Below are 14,966 nucleotides of genomic sequence, written 5' to 3' on the forward strand. Positions count from 1 at the left end.
TTTACTTTTATTGTGCTTTTTATTCTGTTTTGACTTCATGTCCATCAGTTTCTTTTGATTCTTAACAGCAAATCATTTTTTCCTGCATGAAACGCGTCACCAATCATCTTTCGGCCTTTTTTTTTCTCTCCAATCGTTGAAGTGGCTCCCTTCAGCAGCGAGAATATTCAGCAATATTTATTTTACGTGTGACGTTTTTGGAATCGGTCAATGCCTTAAAAACACTCATCTGGAGTGTGGAGGCAACAAACAAAGACCACAGTTTAAAGACCCGTTCACTCTTTGTTACCATAGAAGGAAGTTTAAGGTGGTTAAAGCTTTCCTTGTGTTTGTTGCCTGCTGCTCAGCTTCAACCAGCTGCCTGAAAACGGGAATAAACGATAACGGCATGAAGATTTAGCCGATCAGCAGAGAAACTTCTCTCTTGGCAGAAATGAACCTACAGGGAATAAAGTCACTATAATATAAAAAAAACACAAGAGGCACTGAGTTTCACCCGTTTTCTGACACGTCTGGTAATAAAGTCTGTTTTTATGTAAACTGGGTGATTTAATTTGTACCTTTATTTTACAAACCAAGTGTTTCCTGGAGGGAGCTTCCATCCCGGAATACCAGCATCAGATTAAAAAACACGAGTTCCGAATAAAACAAACTTTATTTTTACACTGAAAATATTTAGATCTGATCAGCTTTTATCTCCGGACTTGTTGGAAGATTTTTGAAACCAAACCGGTAAACCTGCAACCCGACCACATCAGCAGACGTTCATATTTGTTGCGATTCACCTGGAGAGGTCCAGGAGAACTGCGAGTGCTCCCGAGGGAGCGCACTACCTGTCTGGATTCAGCAGTTCTGGTTCATACCCAGGTCTGCAGAAGCTCACCAGCTGCTCCAGATGGACTCCAGTAGCAGAAGATCACACCAGATGTCTCCTGTCACCCAAGAACAGGAACCTGAGGCTACAATTCCCACAGGACCACCAGAAGAGACTGGAAAACCTTTCCTAGTGTGACGAGTCTGAAGTTCAGCTCCATAACCCTAACCCATTTCCTGACTGCAGGATCATGCAACATGTCACAAAGATCAGATCGTCTCCAACTGGTTTCTAGAACATGACCATGAGCTCACTGGACTCCAGCGGCCTTCAGTCACCAGATCTCAGTCCAGTCCAGAACCTTTGGGAGGTGACACATCAGGACGGAGCAGAGCCTCTGAGGGACACCTTGTTGGATCCAAGACAAGAATTAAGGTGGTTCTGAAGGTGAAATGAGGTCCAACCTCATTGGGGCAGCAGTAGCTCAGGTGGTAGAGCGGGTTGCCTCATGATCGGAGGGTCATGGGTTCGATTCCAGCTCCCGCCAGGGGTATCCTGCGGTTGTGTCCTTGGGCAAGACACTTCACCCAACTTGCCTTTGCTAGTGGTGGTCAGAGGGGCCGACGGCGCCAAATGGCAGCCTCACCTCTGTCAGACCTCCCCAGGGCGGCTGTGGCTACAAGTAGCTTACCATCACTAGCAGTGTGTGAATGTGTGTGTGAAAGCGTCTTTGGGTGTGTAGAAAAGCGCTATATAAGTTCAATGCATTATTATTTATTATTATTATTAACCTGTTACTAGTAGTATCTGTTGAACATGTGAGCTGAAGTGGAGCACAAGGTATCCGTTTACATTCTGCTGCTGAAAGAATAAAAAAAAAAGAATTTCACATTAAAACCCGCCTTTTCCCGTTGTTTTTGACAGATTCGTCTCTGATTACCTGCAGATTTCAGCTGAAACGATGATTTCTGGTTTTCAAACCCAAATATTTTCAGTGTAGTGAAATAACCTGTGACCTTGAGTGCACACTTGGAATAAAACTTTCACAAATGGAACGTGGAGTGAAAGAAGACCAGGTTCCTTTTAACATTTGGTCTCCTTGCCTGATGAAGTCAGAGGTTATTAAACGTGCTGTGCGTTCTGTAAAGAGACGACGAGCTCACTAAACCCGATAATCTCACACCAAAGAGTCCGTCTGCCGTTCACTCCCCATCAGCTGCAGCCGAGCGCCGGCACCGTTCTGCTTCCTGCTGGACCTCCCTGACGGCCAGGATCCGTGTGAGCATGCTCTGTAGCGTGTTGGCGTCCAGCGGTTGGCGGCTGTACCAGTGGGGGCTGTGGGGGTCAGAAATAAAACATCACGTTTCCTCCACAGTCACCAAGTTTCTGCAGGACGTTAGAAACAGAATCTTCACACCTGCAAAGCTTTACATTTTCTCTAAATCTAAAGTTGTAACGAGGCTCAGTTATTTGTTGCTTGTATAAAAAATAAATTCCCCATCAGTTTGGTCTGGTGTAAAGAAGGTCAGGTGACCTCTGACCTTTCCGTCTGGACGCGCCTCTCTGGTTGGAGGTAAAAGGCGTCGGCCCGTTTCTTCACAGCTTCTGGGCTGTTTGAGTAAAAACAACAAAACGAGGTGATTGCTCGTCTTCTGAAACGCCGTCATTTGTGTCAGCGTGTCTCTGGGAGGCGTCTCACCATCTGGACAGGTAGAACTCGTAGAGTCGGACCGGACACTGCAGAGGGTTGGACGCTTTTTCCAACAACTCCAGTTCTCCAACGTTCTCCGCTGGACGTTTCCTAAACCGCTCTGGGGACAAAACAAAGATTCCTCAGCCGTTAAAAATCCCCTGCACACAAACCTGGGTGGGGAATCGTGAATCACCTGTCGGTTCTGATCCGGATGTGGCCGTGCCTCCCCGGTACACGAGGGAGGTGACTTTTCCAGCTCGGCTGCAGGGTTTGGACCTCAGAGTGAGGCTGGAGAAGGACAGGCGCTGGTGTTGGGTCACGGTGGTTAGGTGGAACGTTTTGGTGAAGAAGAAGAGCAGCGTGTTGAGAAGCACGATGGGCGAGTATGCTCCCAGCTGCTTACACTCCCACAGGTAGGACTCCACCACACGGGAGGGAACAACGCCACCTGGAGGCGAGTGAGAGGAGGACAGTTTGTCTAAATGCTGCAAGAGCAGGGCGAAGAGATCTCCTATCTAACATCTCACAGTCCCTTTGGAGTTGGGTCGGAGCGTGGATCATTTATGTTTATGTTCCTGAGGTGGTTTCACTCCTAAAATCCTTCCATCAAAAACATTCTGAGACCTTCGTCAGGAGATCTCTTCGCCTCACTCGTGTTCTTGTAGGCAACTTCCATTTTACAGCAGTCCAAATTTGAATCTGTGCTAAATATTTGGTTAAAAAAGCCACATTTACACTGAAATCTCAACATTTAGATGTAACTTTACATATTTAGATTTCATTCTAAATATTTTGTTGAGCTTAAGATAATTAGAATCGATTCGAACTATAAGATATGTTGATTTTATTCTAAATATTTACATTAAACTTGGTTAAAATATTCATTATAAACACAAGATATTTAGATTTTGTTCTAAATAAAAACTTATTCCTCAAAATTTAATAAGAACTTTTTTTATTCAGTCTTTTTCTAAATATTTCTTTTATAAAGCGCGTCACCACCACTGGTCACAGGCAAAAATGACCAAATATTAAAACATAGATAAAAACTCAATAAATAAGACAGAATAAAGGACATACCAGATAAAAATAAAACTCATAAAATATTTAAAATAATGAGCTATGACACAGTGTAATAATAATAATAATCCACATAATTATTTGTATGAAATAAAAAACAGACATGATTCTAAATATCTATTCTCAATTAAAATATTTAAATTTTACTCCAAATATTTAAATCAAATTTAGATTTTTAGACTTGATTCGAAATATTTATATTCAACCTAATGCATGCAGTCTTGACTCTAAATATTAACTTTAAAAATAAAATTTTATAAATTAAAGTCACATATTTAGATTTGGATTCTAAATATTTAATTTTTACTCTAAGTTTAGATTAGATTCTTAACCTTTTATTTCATCTTTTAAATCTAACTGTAACATTAAAGCTGTAATTTTTACATTTGAAGTAGAAGTTAAATCTAATTATAAGCAGCCTGTTGAATGAAAATACTGTCGGACAAGCTGGTGTTTGATTTCAGTGAAGTTGGCGATTGTCGGTACCACTCGGCAGCAGTTTGGGTCTCCAGGGCCGCAGAATCCCACTGATCTCGCTGGTAAACGGGCTGTACAGCTCGTCTGTGAAGATGTTCTCTATGCGACCCTGCTCAAACAGGTACTGTTTACAGAGAACACAACCAGGTCGTTACTCAGCGAGAAACAGAAACGTCACCATGAAGCTGAGCGGAGAAGGCGTGTGCACCTGCTGTATCCCCAAGCAGAGGTAGAAGATGCTGTCGGGACTGTAGGCGTCTCCGTTTGGCCTTCGAACTTCTCGGATGAAGTCAGAAAGAGCAAAGCTGAGTTCAGCTGAGTTGCACTGAAGGATGTCGTCTTTAACATCCACTCTACCGGCTGCAGAAGGGAAACGATGGAAAATAAAGACCGAAAGCCGAGTGGATTCAGCGGAAAAAAAGAAAGTTCAAAGCTCACATTCTTGTGGGTCCTTGTTGCGCTGCTGGACCCAGCTCCTCCAGGCTTTGACCCCGTACAGGTGGTTCAGTTTGGGCGTGGCTGGAGCTACTAAAGCGCCGCGTCCTGCTGGACCGGTCCGTCTTCGACCCTGCAGAAACAGACAACCGAGATGTCTTTAGCCTGCTGCGTCCTCGTAATCAAACCTGATAAACTATAAATGTGAAAAACACAAAAGTGTCAAATGAGAACATGGCTGAATGTTTCTAAATGTTGGAAGATGAGATGAATCTGAGGTTAGATGGATCCATCTGGGATGTCTGGTACCCGTTTACGACTGTAGGAACAATCTCTGGGTCTCTTCACTCCTCGCTGCTGAACAGGGACCTTCCGATTCACAGATTCTGCAAAAACATCAACAACTGTCATTTTTTCTGTCTAGTTACACACATAAAACACGAGTTAACGAGCTTCTGACCAGGTGGGATGTCTGCTTCCAGGTCCATCAGAGGGGAGGATGGAGGCTGATCCTTAGTGCAGCAGGCAGGAGGATGCTCTGCTGTTTTACTGATCCCAGGCTGCAAATCCAACGTCTCTGAAAACTCAGGCTGAGGAGGGTCAGCTGCTCCAGGAGCCTCCTCGTCCTTCTGGATGACTTCAGAAGAACATCTCTGGTCTGAAGCAGGACAGAAATCCACCCAAAGAAAAACACCAAAGGACCATAAACACACAAGAATCTGGAAAAAAGGGAATTTTTTTTTCAAACTTTCACCTGAGCTGGAAACGTCCACGATTTCCCGTTTTGTTTCCTCTTCAGGAAGCATCTCAAACTGGACCTCTGCGTCTTTCGTGTCCTTGTCCTTTGGTGACGCAACAATCGGCACCGGAACCTGGAAAATCAGAAAATATCCTGCTGCAGCGACTCGACTCCAACAATGATGCAATGCGAGAACACAGTAAGGGGACATACAGGCATCGGTATCACCAAGGCAACAGGCGTGTGCTGGGGGTAGATGTTCACAGGCACCGGGACAAAGACTGGTACCGGTACCGGTACTGGAACCATAACCATCTTCACACTGTCCTTCTCCTTCTCTCTAGGTGTGGCTGAAATGAAAACAAAATGAGAAAAAAGTTTTTTTTTCTTTTAGAAATTGAAGAAAATTTTGTAGAAAATAAAAATTTATTTGAATAACCCAAGAATATTAAGAACTAAAGTGGCAATAACAAGTATGACTGAAAAAACTACAATTTTATTGTAAAAATGTGAATTCTTATGAAACTAAAATTGTCCTTCAATATATTTAAATATGTAAATAATTTGGAAGAAACTAAATTAACCAGCTGTGTGAAATAAGTTATTTTTAATACATTTTAATTGAGTTTCTATTATTTTATGGCTGCAGTATCATCATCCAGCCAGCAGGTGGCAGCATCAGTAAAACTTCCGGATTCTGAGTGCTTTATGCCTAATAAATCCTGAATGAGCCATTATCTGTGACTCAGATTATAATCCCTCACCTCTTGAGTTTTCTGTACGGTGATAAAACATGAAGTCATTATTCAGCATTTTTTTTATATAACTGTGAAAAAGAAAAGATTCAAAATCTTTTTTCTCAAACGAACTTTATTGACATACTTTTATTTTCATTAACAAGTCAATAAACTTAATAAAAAACAAAAGAAAAAATCAGGAAGCAAATAAAAATAAAATATTCAGTTCCTCCCTCGTATTTAACCCAAAGCGAAACGTGGAACATCACGTTTTTGTGATTTGTACACGTTTATATCAAACACTGAAGCGAAGTTCAAACATTAGAAACATCAACATGAATGCAGATGCTCCGTTATCTAAATAGCTGCAGGTTTCAGGTGAATCGAGTCCTGAAGATGAGTTTGTGTCTGGCTGTCTCATTTAAACCCGCCGATAAAGATGTGCATTTATAACCCACTAGACGTCTGCTGGATTAAAATGTCCACTATAACGTCCTAATCTACCATGTAGTGATGTGTCTACTCTGGGAAGTTCTCTGTTGTAAAAAGGGTGAAAAACCAAAGAAAAAGGAAGCATTTCTTTTATTTGATGAGACGAGTTTGATGCATTCTCACATTTATTCTTGAGGTAATATTTTATTTAGATGATGCAGCACACCCAGAGTTGGAGACGAAAGGTTTCAACCGTGTCTGTTTGAGACAAACAACCGAAAAACACGTCAGACGTGTGAACCGTTCCTGCAGAGGAGATCTTAAATATTAAAAATGAGTTTTTGCCAAAAACAAAAAGCGTCAGAAGCTTCCGTTTGCAGGTGGAGTAGTGTTGGATGAACAAGTGGGGACTAAATCAGAGCTCGTGGAGGAAGACGGCTTCTGGGAACTGCAGATCAGGAAGCTGTGGAGAGAAGAACCGGGTGACAAACTCAACCCTCGAAAGAAGTCAGTAAATATTTGTGCAGATCATGCAGACAGCAACGTTACCTGGACTAAAACGTCACGAGAAAATCTGACATTGACGTGTGAATGGGTGTTTTTCAGGGGGCTCACCTTGTGCTTCCAGCTCAGGAGCGGTTCTGTAGACGAGCTGCGTGTGGTAGAGCTCAAAGCACGGCACAGGACAGAGGCTGGGCTCTTCTGGACACGTCTTACAGTAATAGGATGTCTCACTTCCTGTTCTACTAATTTCAGAATCCTCCTCATCCGTTTTTTCCTCACTGGACGAACTCATTCCATCCTCTTCATCCTCCCTCTTGCTCTCTGGATCAGACTCATTTTTCCTCTCCAGGTTGTCCTGCTCCTCGTTCTCCTTTAGCCTCTCAGGAATGTCCTCCCTTTCTCTCTCCGGATCGTCCTCTTTTATCCTTTCCAGTTCATTTCCCTTTTGACCCTCAGGATTGTCCTTTATCCCCTCTGGATTGTCCTCCTTTTGGCTCCCTGGATCGTCATCCTCCTTTCTCTTTGAAACTTCCTCTATTTTCTTCTCTCGACCGTCCTCCTTCATCCCCTCTCGACCGTCCTCCTTCATCCCCTCTCGACCGTCCTCCTCCATCATCTCTCGACCGTCCTCCTTCATCCCCTCTCGACCGTCCTCCTCCATCATCTCTCGACCGTCCTCCTCCATCATCTCTCGACCATCCTCCTCCATCTTCTCTCGACCGTCCTCCTTCATCCCCTCTCGACCGTCCTCCTTCATCCCCTCTCGACCGTCCTCCTTCATCCCCTCTCGACCGTCCTCCTTCATCCCCTCTCGACCGTCCTCCTTCATCCCCTCTCGACCGTCCTCCTTCATCATCTCTCGACCGTCCTCCTCCATCTTCTCTCGACCGTCCTCCTTCATCCCCTCTCGACCGTCCTCCTCCATCATCTCTCGACCGTCCTCCTTCATCCCCTCTCGACCGTCCTCCTCCATCCCCTCTCGACCATCCTCCTCCATCCTCTCTCGACCGTCCTCCTCCATCCTCTGCTTCTTTCCTACTGCCTCCTCTCCCTCCACCACCCTCCTCCTCTTCTTCACCTTGTGCCGTGAACACACCATGCAGTCGGAGCTGTTCTCCCTCCTTCCCAGGAAATGGCGCCCGGTTAGCCGTGCTGGCACGCCAGTGGAGTGCAGAGAGCTATCTAGCAGAGCTGGTGCAATTGTTGAAACAACTAGTTGTGAGCAACAAATTATTAAAATGGTGAAAGAAATACTGAAGGAATCATGAATTTCAGGAGCACATCTACATTATTTAGCAACTTTACAGCTAAAATTAAGTTTTTAAAAAGGAATATATATATTTTTAAAGTAATTTGAGTATTTATGGTCAGTCAGCATCTAACCTGCAGGAGATAACAGTCTGGGTGATCTCAGTTTGGTAAAATGGAGAGAAATTCCCATGAAGTCATGCCAAAGCACCGTTTATTCTAACTTTATGAAGATATTTTAGTGGTTAGACCTGATTAGCTGTTAGCCTAACATCAATCTGCTTGATCGTCCAAACTAAGATCACTGATGTTTGTCTGCTGCAAGTGACTGAATACAGAAACTCACTTTAAAAAACACAAAAGATTCCCTTAATAAGATATTTTTTACCCCTTTGAAATGTGTTTCTGTGTCAAAGTTAGAAACAATTCCTTTCCAGAGACGGTTTACGAATTTCGTGACAGATAAGCTAACGGTCGGTATGAATAAGTAATGATTTTATGGTTTTTTGCAGGTTCAACCCTCAGCATCAACATGCAGGGATTTCTTAAGTGTGTCTGCAGAAATAACATCTAAAAAGTAAGAACCAACATCTGCATCTTCCTGTGTAATCTGAGGGTTTGGAGCCATGTTCAGACTAAAGCAACAAACTGCTATCAGAATAGCCGTTAGCTTATCAATCCTTTATAGCAGGTTGATCAGGAAGCCAGCAGGTGATTTATAATAATTCTGAATATTTGGTGATAATTGGGAAATGTTTTAGAACTTTTACACAAAAACACACATTAAAATCCACTTTAATGCATTTTTTTTAGATTTCTGAAACATCCTGGCATTAAAATAAGACATTTTATGTTCCGTCCTTTAACCTTTTGTGCAGATTAGTATCAAACGTCTACTAAACAAATGATCACTTGCCTTTAAAGCCCATTTCAGACATGAATTTATTAGATTAATTGTGAAAACTCAGATGTGGCGCTGGTGCACCTCATCGCTTCGTGTGAACGTGCTTTTTAAACATAAAGGAGAAATCTCTGCAACTCTTTTTAGAGTCGGACTATCAAACCAGTTTAGTTGAGTCCGACTCTTCTAAACCAACGACCAGAAACCACGTCAACAAGCTGCTGTTCAGACTTCTGATGAGTTAAAGAGTAAGTCACCCCCTACCAGAGTATTACTCCACTCCCTCTTCCTGTTTGAAAAACGCAACAAATGCTGTTGCCTAGCAGACCGAGAGGGCGGAGCCGCTAACAAATACACACACACACACAGGCTCACAACGACACTGTGACATCATATGGTACCAGCTAACGCTCTAGGGTACCTCTTAGCCAATAGCGATGGCAGATTTAAATTCAAATGCAGTGCAGAGTTTTTACCTGACGACGGCACAACACTGACAGTTTTAGGCAGAAAATTTAAATTTGAACTAAAATGCACTAAAGTGTTAAACTATTGACGACACGTGTCTGCAGCACGATTAGACACACGTTTATACAGTTTATCAGAAAAAAAATAGTTTATTTGGGGGTGACTTGCTCTTTAAATAGAAAAAAATGATCTAAAACAATCAGACCGCTGCTGGAAAAGTTTAAATGAAGCTCATGCTCAGGTGCCATCAGATTTAACGCCTGAAAGGGGCTTTAAAGATTCCTGTGGGTTAAAAGTTTAAGCTGACCTGAAGCTGCAGAAACCATAAGCACTGGAAGTTAAATCTGCAGAGCCTGTCGGCACTGAAAGATGTCGGACTGATTCTTGTTTACCTTCTGATTCAGACGCCGCTGTCAGCAGCTGGCATGTGCTCTCCTGGTCCAGGGTGAAGGGTCGGCACAGAACTGACTTGTTCTTCATCTGTCTGCGACGGGGCGCAGGAACACGCATGGCATCGGTCTGGGTACTGGCCTGGGTCAGAACCGAATAACAAAGAACACCAGACAGATTCAGAGTCATTAAAACGTTAGAGACCATCGCTTCTCTAACCAGATGCGCAAAAAGTACAGGTACGCACATGATCCAGGTTCTTTCCATCAACGCTGGAAGCTGGTAGAGCTCCTACATATAAAATAAAAGCATAAATAGAGTAAAAAATAACATGTACCACCAACAGCTGATTCAACTCACTCAAAAATGATCCAAACCACAAGAAAAATGTCCACATCGAAACAAGGTTTCACAATATTAACCCCAAAATCCCCCTATCTCCGCTCCGGCACGAACTCCGCAGCAAAATCGGTCACGTTGTAGTCAATCAGAGCTGTTCCACTACTGCAGCCGTGCGGCGCAGTGCGCCGCCCGCCGTTCCGCCATCTGGCAAAAATAGGATCGATTCTATTTTTGCCGGACGCCGGAGCACCTACGCAGTCAATGGACAGGAATCACAACCGCCCAACAGGAAAGGGAGCAAGCACAACTCCCGTTATTTCACAATAAATCGATAAACAAAAAGCGTTTGATAAGCCATAAATACAGTTTCTACTATCAAAGTAGTCACCCTTTGTTGATCCAAACACTGCTGATCTCTCAACACACATGATGGGCAGATTGAACAGTTCATTTCGATGCTTCTCCCACACAACGGGTGTTTGGATCTAACTTCCGCGTTTATTGCTCGGACTGTATCGCAAGATCTCGAAAATCACGCGCATGCTTGTTTGCGCACCTCAGGTCTCCGCACCGGGACGGAGCCGTTGCAGAGCGGGTACTGTATAATTTGAGTTCGGAAGCGAGCAGCAGCGGAAAGCGGGAGCGGAGATGGTGGAATTTTGGGGTAAGTAAAGCCTACAGAAACATTTTATAGAATAAAACTTTTACCAAAATATATTAGAAAAAAATTCTCAAAAACACTTAAAGAAAAAAAAAAAAAACACAGGGAAACGGAAACATGCCAGAAACACAACTTTAAGCACGGCATTAATACAGAATACAAATAAAACAACATGAACACAAAATAATAGAACAAAAACAACACAAACCACAGCAGAAGCTTCACAAAAGGCCAAAAGTTCTGAGCGCGCTTTTTGTTTTTGTCCCTTTTTGCTTTGCGTAGAAACCCGCTCGCATGTAGAAAATGGCAACTAAAGATGAAACGTAGGGAGCAAACCCAAAAGGCTCGCCGTGCAAAACAACTGACCGGAGAGGGAAGTGTCCGCCGACACGCTGGGCTGAGCAGCAGAACCGTTGGCCAAGGACACAACATCGCCAACGACGGGATTCATCTTCGAGGAGAGGTGAGGCTGTGCCGGAGCTGGATGGACAGTAAACAATCTGGATTTGTAAATTAAGCCCGTTGTATTTATTATTTTATTTGTAATAAATAAAATAAATTACCAGATGGCATTTGTGGAACGGTGCCATTACTGCTGGTGTGTTGGCTCATCTCAAAGTGAATGTAGCAGTACTGAAGCAGGCAGGACATGTTGCAGAAGTTTCGGACTGAACCCAAACACTGCAGCTTCTCCATCATGTAGCCCTGTTTCCTGCAGCCGTCGCACCGCCCCATCTGAAACGCCCAGAGGTCAAGAAACCAGATCATCTAGTATTCAGAGCAAGTTATAAAATCAACCCATTACTAAAAAAAATAACACACAGTTAGCAGCTATGAGTGAAACTAAAACACAACAAAGGTGTTCCTCTAGGATGTGTACTCAGTCCTTTACTACTTCATATTAATATGATCCTAGCTAGTGGGGGGGGGGGGGGGGGGGGGCTGAAACGGAGCAGTATAGATGCAGAAACTACCGTTGTTAGAAGATATGTTTAACTTTGTTTTAACCAACCAACCAACCCCCCCCCGCGCCGCGCCGCTTCAGGTGTATGACGACATCAACGACTAGTCAGTCGACTTGATTTTCATTACTTGACTGTCGACTTTAAAAAAAATTAAGTCATGCAGCCCCTAGTGTGTGTGTGTGTGTGTGTGTGTGTGTGTGTGTGTGTGTGTGTGTGTGTGTGTGTGCTCACCCCGTAGTAAAGCACAGTGAACTGGGACATGCAGTGGGGTCTGCAGAACTCCTCGGTCTTGCCTCCATAGTGGCTGAGGACCATCTTGTCTCCAACGGCTGAGCAGTAGGTGCACGGACGCCACTGATGATCACCTTTAAAGAGCAGCTTACAGTCTGGAGAGAAAACAAATGCATCAATTACAAACCGATCAGAGCATTTTTAGATCTGTCACAGCAGGCGACATAATACAGATAGCAGAAGAAGGGCAAAACACACCGGCGGTGTATCGTACACGACAAATATGCTCCTCTAATATTTTTACTTATAATCCACCCTCTGAGATGGGACATCCATATGATTCCACATTAGAGCACTGGAAAATATTTTCATCAGATTTCAACCAACTGAAACAGTGTCCACTTAAAGGGATATTATGGAAGTTTGACAGTCAAAACATGTATAGAAATAATAAATGTCTTCTTCATACATTCTCCTGCAATGCCCTGGTCCTGTAGAATGAGCCCTGGCATTTTTACTGTGATTGCCTGTTTTTCTGTAAAATCACAGAAAAAGAGAGATGCTCGGGTCGAGCAGGCTGCTTCATGCGCGTTCACGCTCAGGCATCGCCCGTAGCATTTGCTATCCGTAGCTTTAGCAGCAGAGAGAGAGGCAGTGCCACTTTGTCGCTGTTCCTAACGCCTAGTGACAAAGCTAGCTACATTTCTGAGGACCCTTAGCTACTTTCTGTAGAACTTTCTTCTAGATATTTCCTGCAAATTAGCAACAAAATAGCCATTTTCACTCCGAACCGTTCTTTGGACGTTGTTTCAGCTGTCATCAAGGATATAAATGTTACAGATACTGTGAATGTTACTAGAGTGTAGCTCACCTTGTAAGATGTCGGGCTCTTGTGCAGAAGACCTGGGTTTGAGTCTGGATTCTTTTTTACATTAATGGTATATTTTTTTACAGTAAGATGCCCAAATTTTTATTTGAGACTCGCCGAACGGCACTGAATTCACAGATAATAAAGATGTGGGTTCAACTTTCATTTTGGAACAATTTTTCAAGCAAGGGAAGGGAATGATCTGAGCATGCAGGAGGACTGACCCATCATAAACCTTTGTCGGTTGTGCTGAAGAGAAAGGTACAGAACCAAATTATTTAATTAATTAGCTGCGTGTTCTCCTGTCCTCTGTCCTCCGGGCCACCCACAAACGGGACTGTCTCAGCTGTAATTTTCGTTAAGGAGTGTGCACGAACAGCATGCGCGCCTCGTGCACGAGCCTACTATTGAAGCTGCCGTTATGCTTTTGGCCTGAGGGGGCAATCGCGAGCATAAAAATTCAAAACGCCGTAAAATCCCTTTAAAATGTGATCTCTAGATATTTTTGACTTTCCCTAATCAGGGAGCCTCTGCCTTAAAAACTTTTGTTTCAAAGACAAAAGCAATCAGGGATTAGAGTATTTATTTCTGAAGATATTTATTCAGCTATATTATACAACTGTGAAGTGAACACCGATAATAAAGCATGAACAAAAATGGCAACTAAAGGTCTAAAATCTTAGATTTCTGCAGTTTTAACCTCCTAAGACCCGAGCTTTAGTTCGACTCACATTTGAAATGTTTTTATCACTATCTGGGACTAGAAACCAATAAATTCACGATATATTATTTAAACATATGATTTTTTAAATGTAATTAACCAACAAAAAGAAACCAATATGATCTTAAAGTGATCACGCAGCTGTGATTGACTGCGTCACAAATTCCTTAAACTTACTTTCGCTGCAGAAGAACAGGTCCTGTTGGTTGTAGTTGAAGTTCTCATAAATCACTTTCTCCTGTTTGCAGGACTCACACGGGGCTACGATGTTCTTCTGGGTTTTATACTGATCAGAACACGTCTTGCAGCAGAACACGGAGATGCGGCCCTGTGGATGAACAGATGCATCGGTTAGATGAGTGACAAAGTCTCGTCTGCATTTATTTAGTTAGTACTTTGTTACCTGGTGACTCAACAGCAGCGGCTTTGTGCTGAACTGTTTGCTGCACTGATGGCAGGTCACTCTAACAGTGTCGCTGAACCTGCCTGCTGTTGGTTTCTGGGTCTCATCGGGGGGCGACTGGGCCTGGACTTGTCCTGGGACCGTGGGGGAGGGGGTGACTGAGGGGGGAGGCACTAGTGAGGGCACTGAGGTATGAGTGGAGTGGTGACTCGGGACTGAGGATGGGTAATCCTGAGGAACGGGAGGGACTGAGCTGGCTCCGGCTGAGGGTGCCGGCCTCGGTGCGTCTTTGTTGGGAGGGTCCCTGAGAGAGGAGGTTCCATTGGTCAGCTCGGGCTGAGGCACATGACCCAACTTCTGCAAGACGATGAGGAAAAAGGCAGATTAAAATAATGCACGGACTCAGAGAAACGGCCGTTTAACTGGTGCGTTACCCTGAACATGGACACGCAGTTGTAGGAGCAGAAGTTTCGTATGGTGCCGTCCACCATGGCCAGGTGGTACTGGGGAACAGCTGAAACTTTGCAGAGGCAGCACGGGAATGGAGTTCCTACAAAAACAGCAACATCAGACACAAACTAAACCCCAAAGCCAGGCAGTAGATGCTGGTGGTGTTGTACCACTAAGAGCATGCTGGGGGGGTCGGCTCTGCTCCACACAGGAAGGAGTACAGTACAGCTGAACTTTGCCCTTGTGGTCTCTCTCCATGATGGTGCAGGACACCAACACTGACTTATGACAGTTTGAACACTCGGTCATCTTCCTGCAAGTCTGCAAAAAAAAAAGTAGTTTAGCCCATTTTTACTTGACTGCATTTTAAATTCCTGACGACGTTGCCGCTAGCGAGGTCGGTGACA

The 14,966-nt window shown here is 43.8% G+C and overlaps 1 protein-coding gene across 5 annotated transcripts in view; it reads right to left on the reverse strand.

Moving 5' to 3' along the window:
- LOC107396103 (zinc finger MYM-type protein 4) overlaps positions 1–14,966 on the reverse strand; it is a 23,725-nt gene continuing 8,759 nt past the window's right edge. For 3 of the 5 annotated variants that reach the window (XM_054730158.2, XM_054730157.2, XM_054730159.2), the window contains 20 exons: positions 14,730–14,880; positions 14,544–14,659; positions 14,110–14,466; positions 13,884–14,034; positions 12,118–12,272; positions 11,485–11,656; positions 11,288–11,401; positions 10,166–10,209; positions 9,921–10,059; positions 5,452–5,588; positions 5,254–5,371; positions 4,960–5,157; positions 4,809–4,885; positions 4,503–4,632; positions 4,273–4,424; positions 4,074–4,188; positions 2,701–2,955; positions 2,514–2,625; positions 2,356–2,424; positions 1–2,149 (listed from right to left, as the gene is read on the reverse strand). In XM_054730158.2, coding sequence (XP_054586133.2) covers positions 2,017–2,149; positions 2,356–2,424; positions 2,514–2,625; positions 2,701–2,955; positions 4,074–4,188; positions 4,273–4,424; positions 4,503–4,632; positions 4,809–4,885; positions 4,960–5,157; positions 5,254–5,371; positions 5,452–5,588; positions 9,921–10,059; positions 10,166–10,209; positions 11,288–11,401; positions 11,485–11,656; positions 12,118–12,272; positions 13,884–14,034; positions 14,110–14,466; positions 14,544–14,659; positions 14,730–14,880 — 2,895 coding nt within the window. In that variant the 3' untranslated portion in view covers positions 1–2,016. Of the gene's footprint in view, positions 2,150–2,355; positions 2,425–2,513; positions 2,626–2,700; positions 2,956–4,073; positions 4,189–4,272; positions 4,425–4,502; positions 4,633–4,808; positions 4,886–4,959; positions 5,158–5,253; positions 5,372–5,451; positions 5,589–6,395; positions 8,103–9,920; positions 10,060–10,165; positions 10,210–11,287; positions 11,402–11,484; positions 11,657–12,117; positions 12,273–13,883; positions 14,035–14,109; positions 14,467–14,543; positions 14,660–14,729; positions 14,881–14,966 lie in introns of those variants that run through there. The other 2 variants (XM_054730161.2, XM_054730160.2) reach the window with 2 other exon arrangements.

The sequence above is a fragment of the Nothobranchius furzeri genome, chromosome 18 (assembly GCF_043380555.1).
Source record: "Nothobranchius furzeri strain GRZ-AD chromosome 18, NfurGRZ-RIMD1, whole genome shotgun sequence".
Classification (NCBI taxonomy): Eukaryota; Metazoa; Chordata; class Actinopteri; order Cyprinodontiformes; family Nothobranchiidae; genus Nothobranchius; species Nothobranchius furzeri.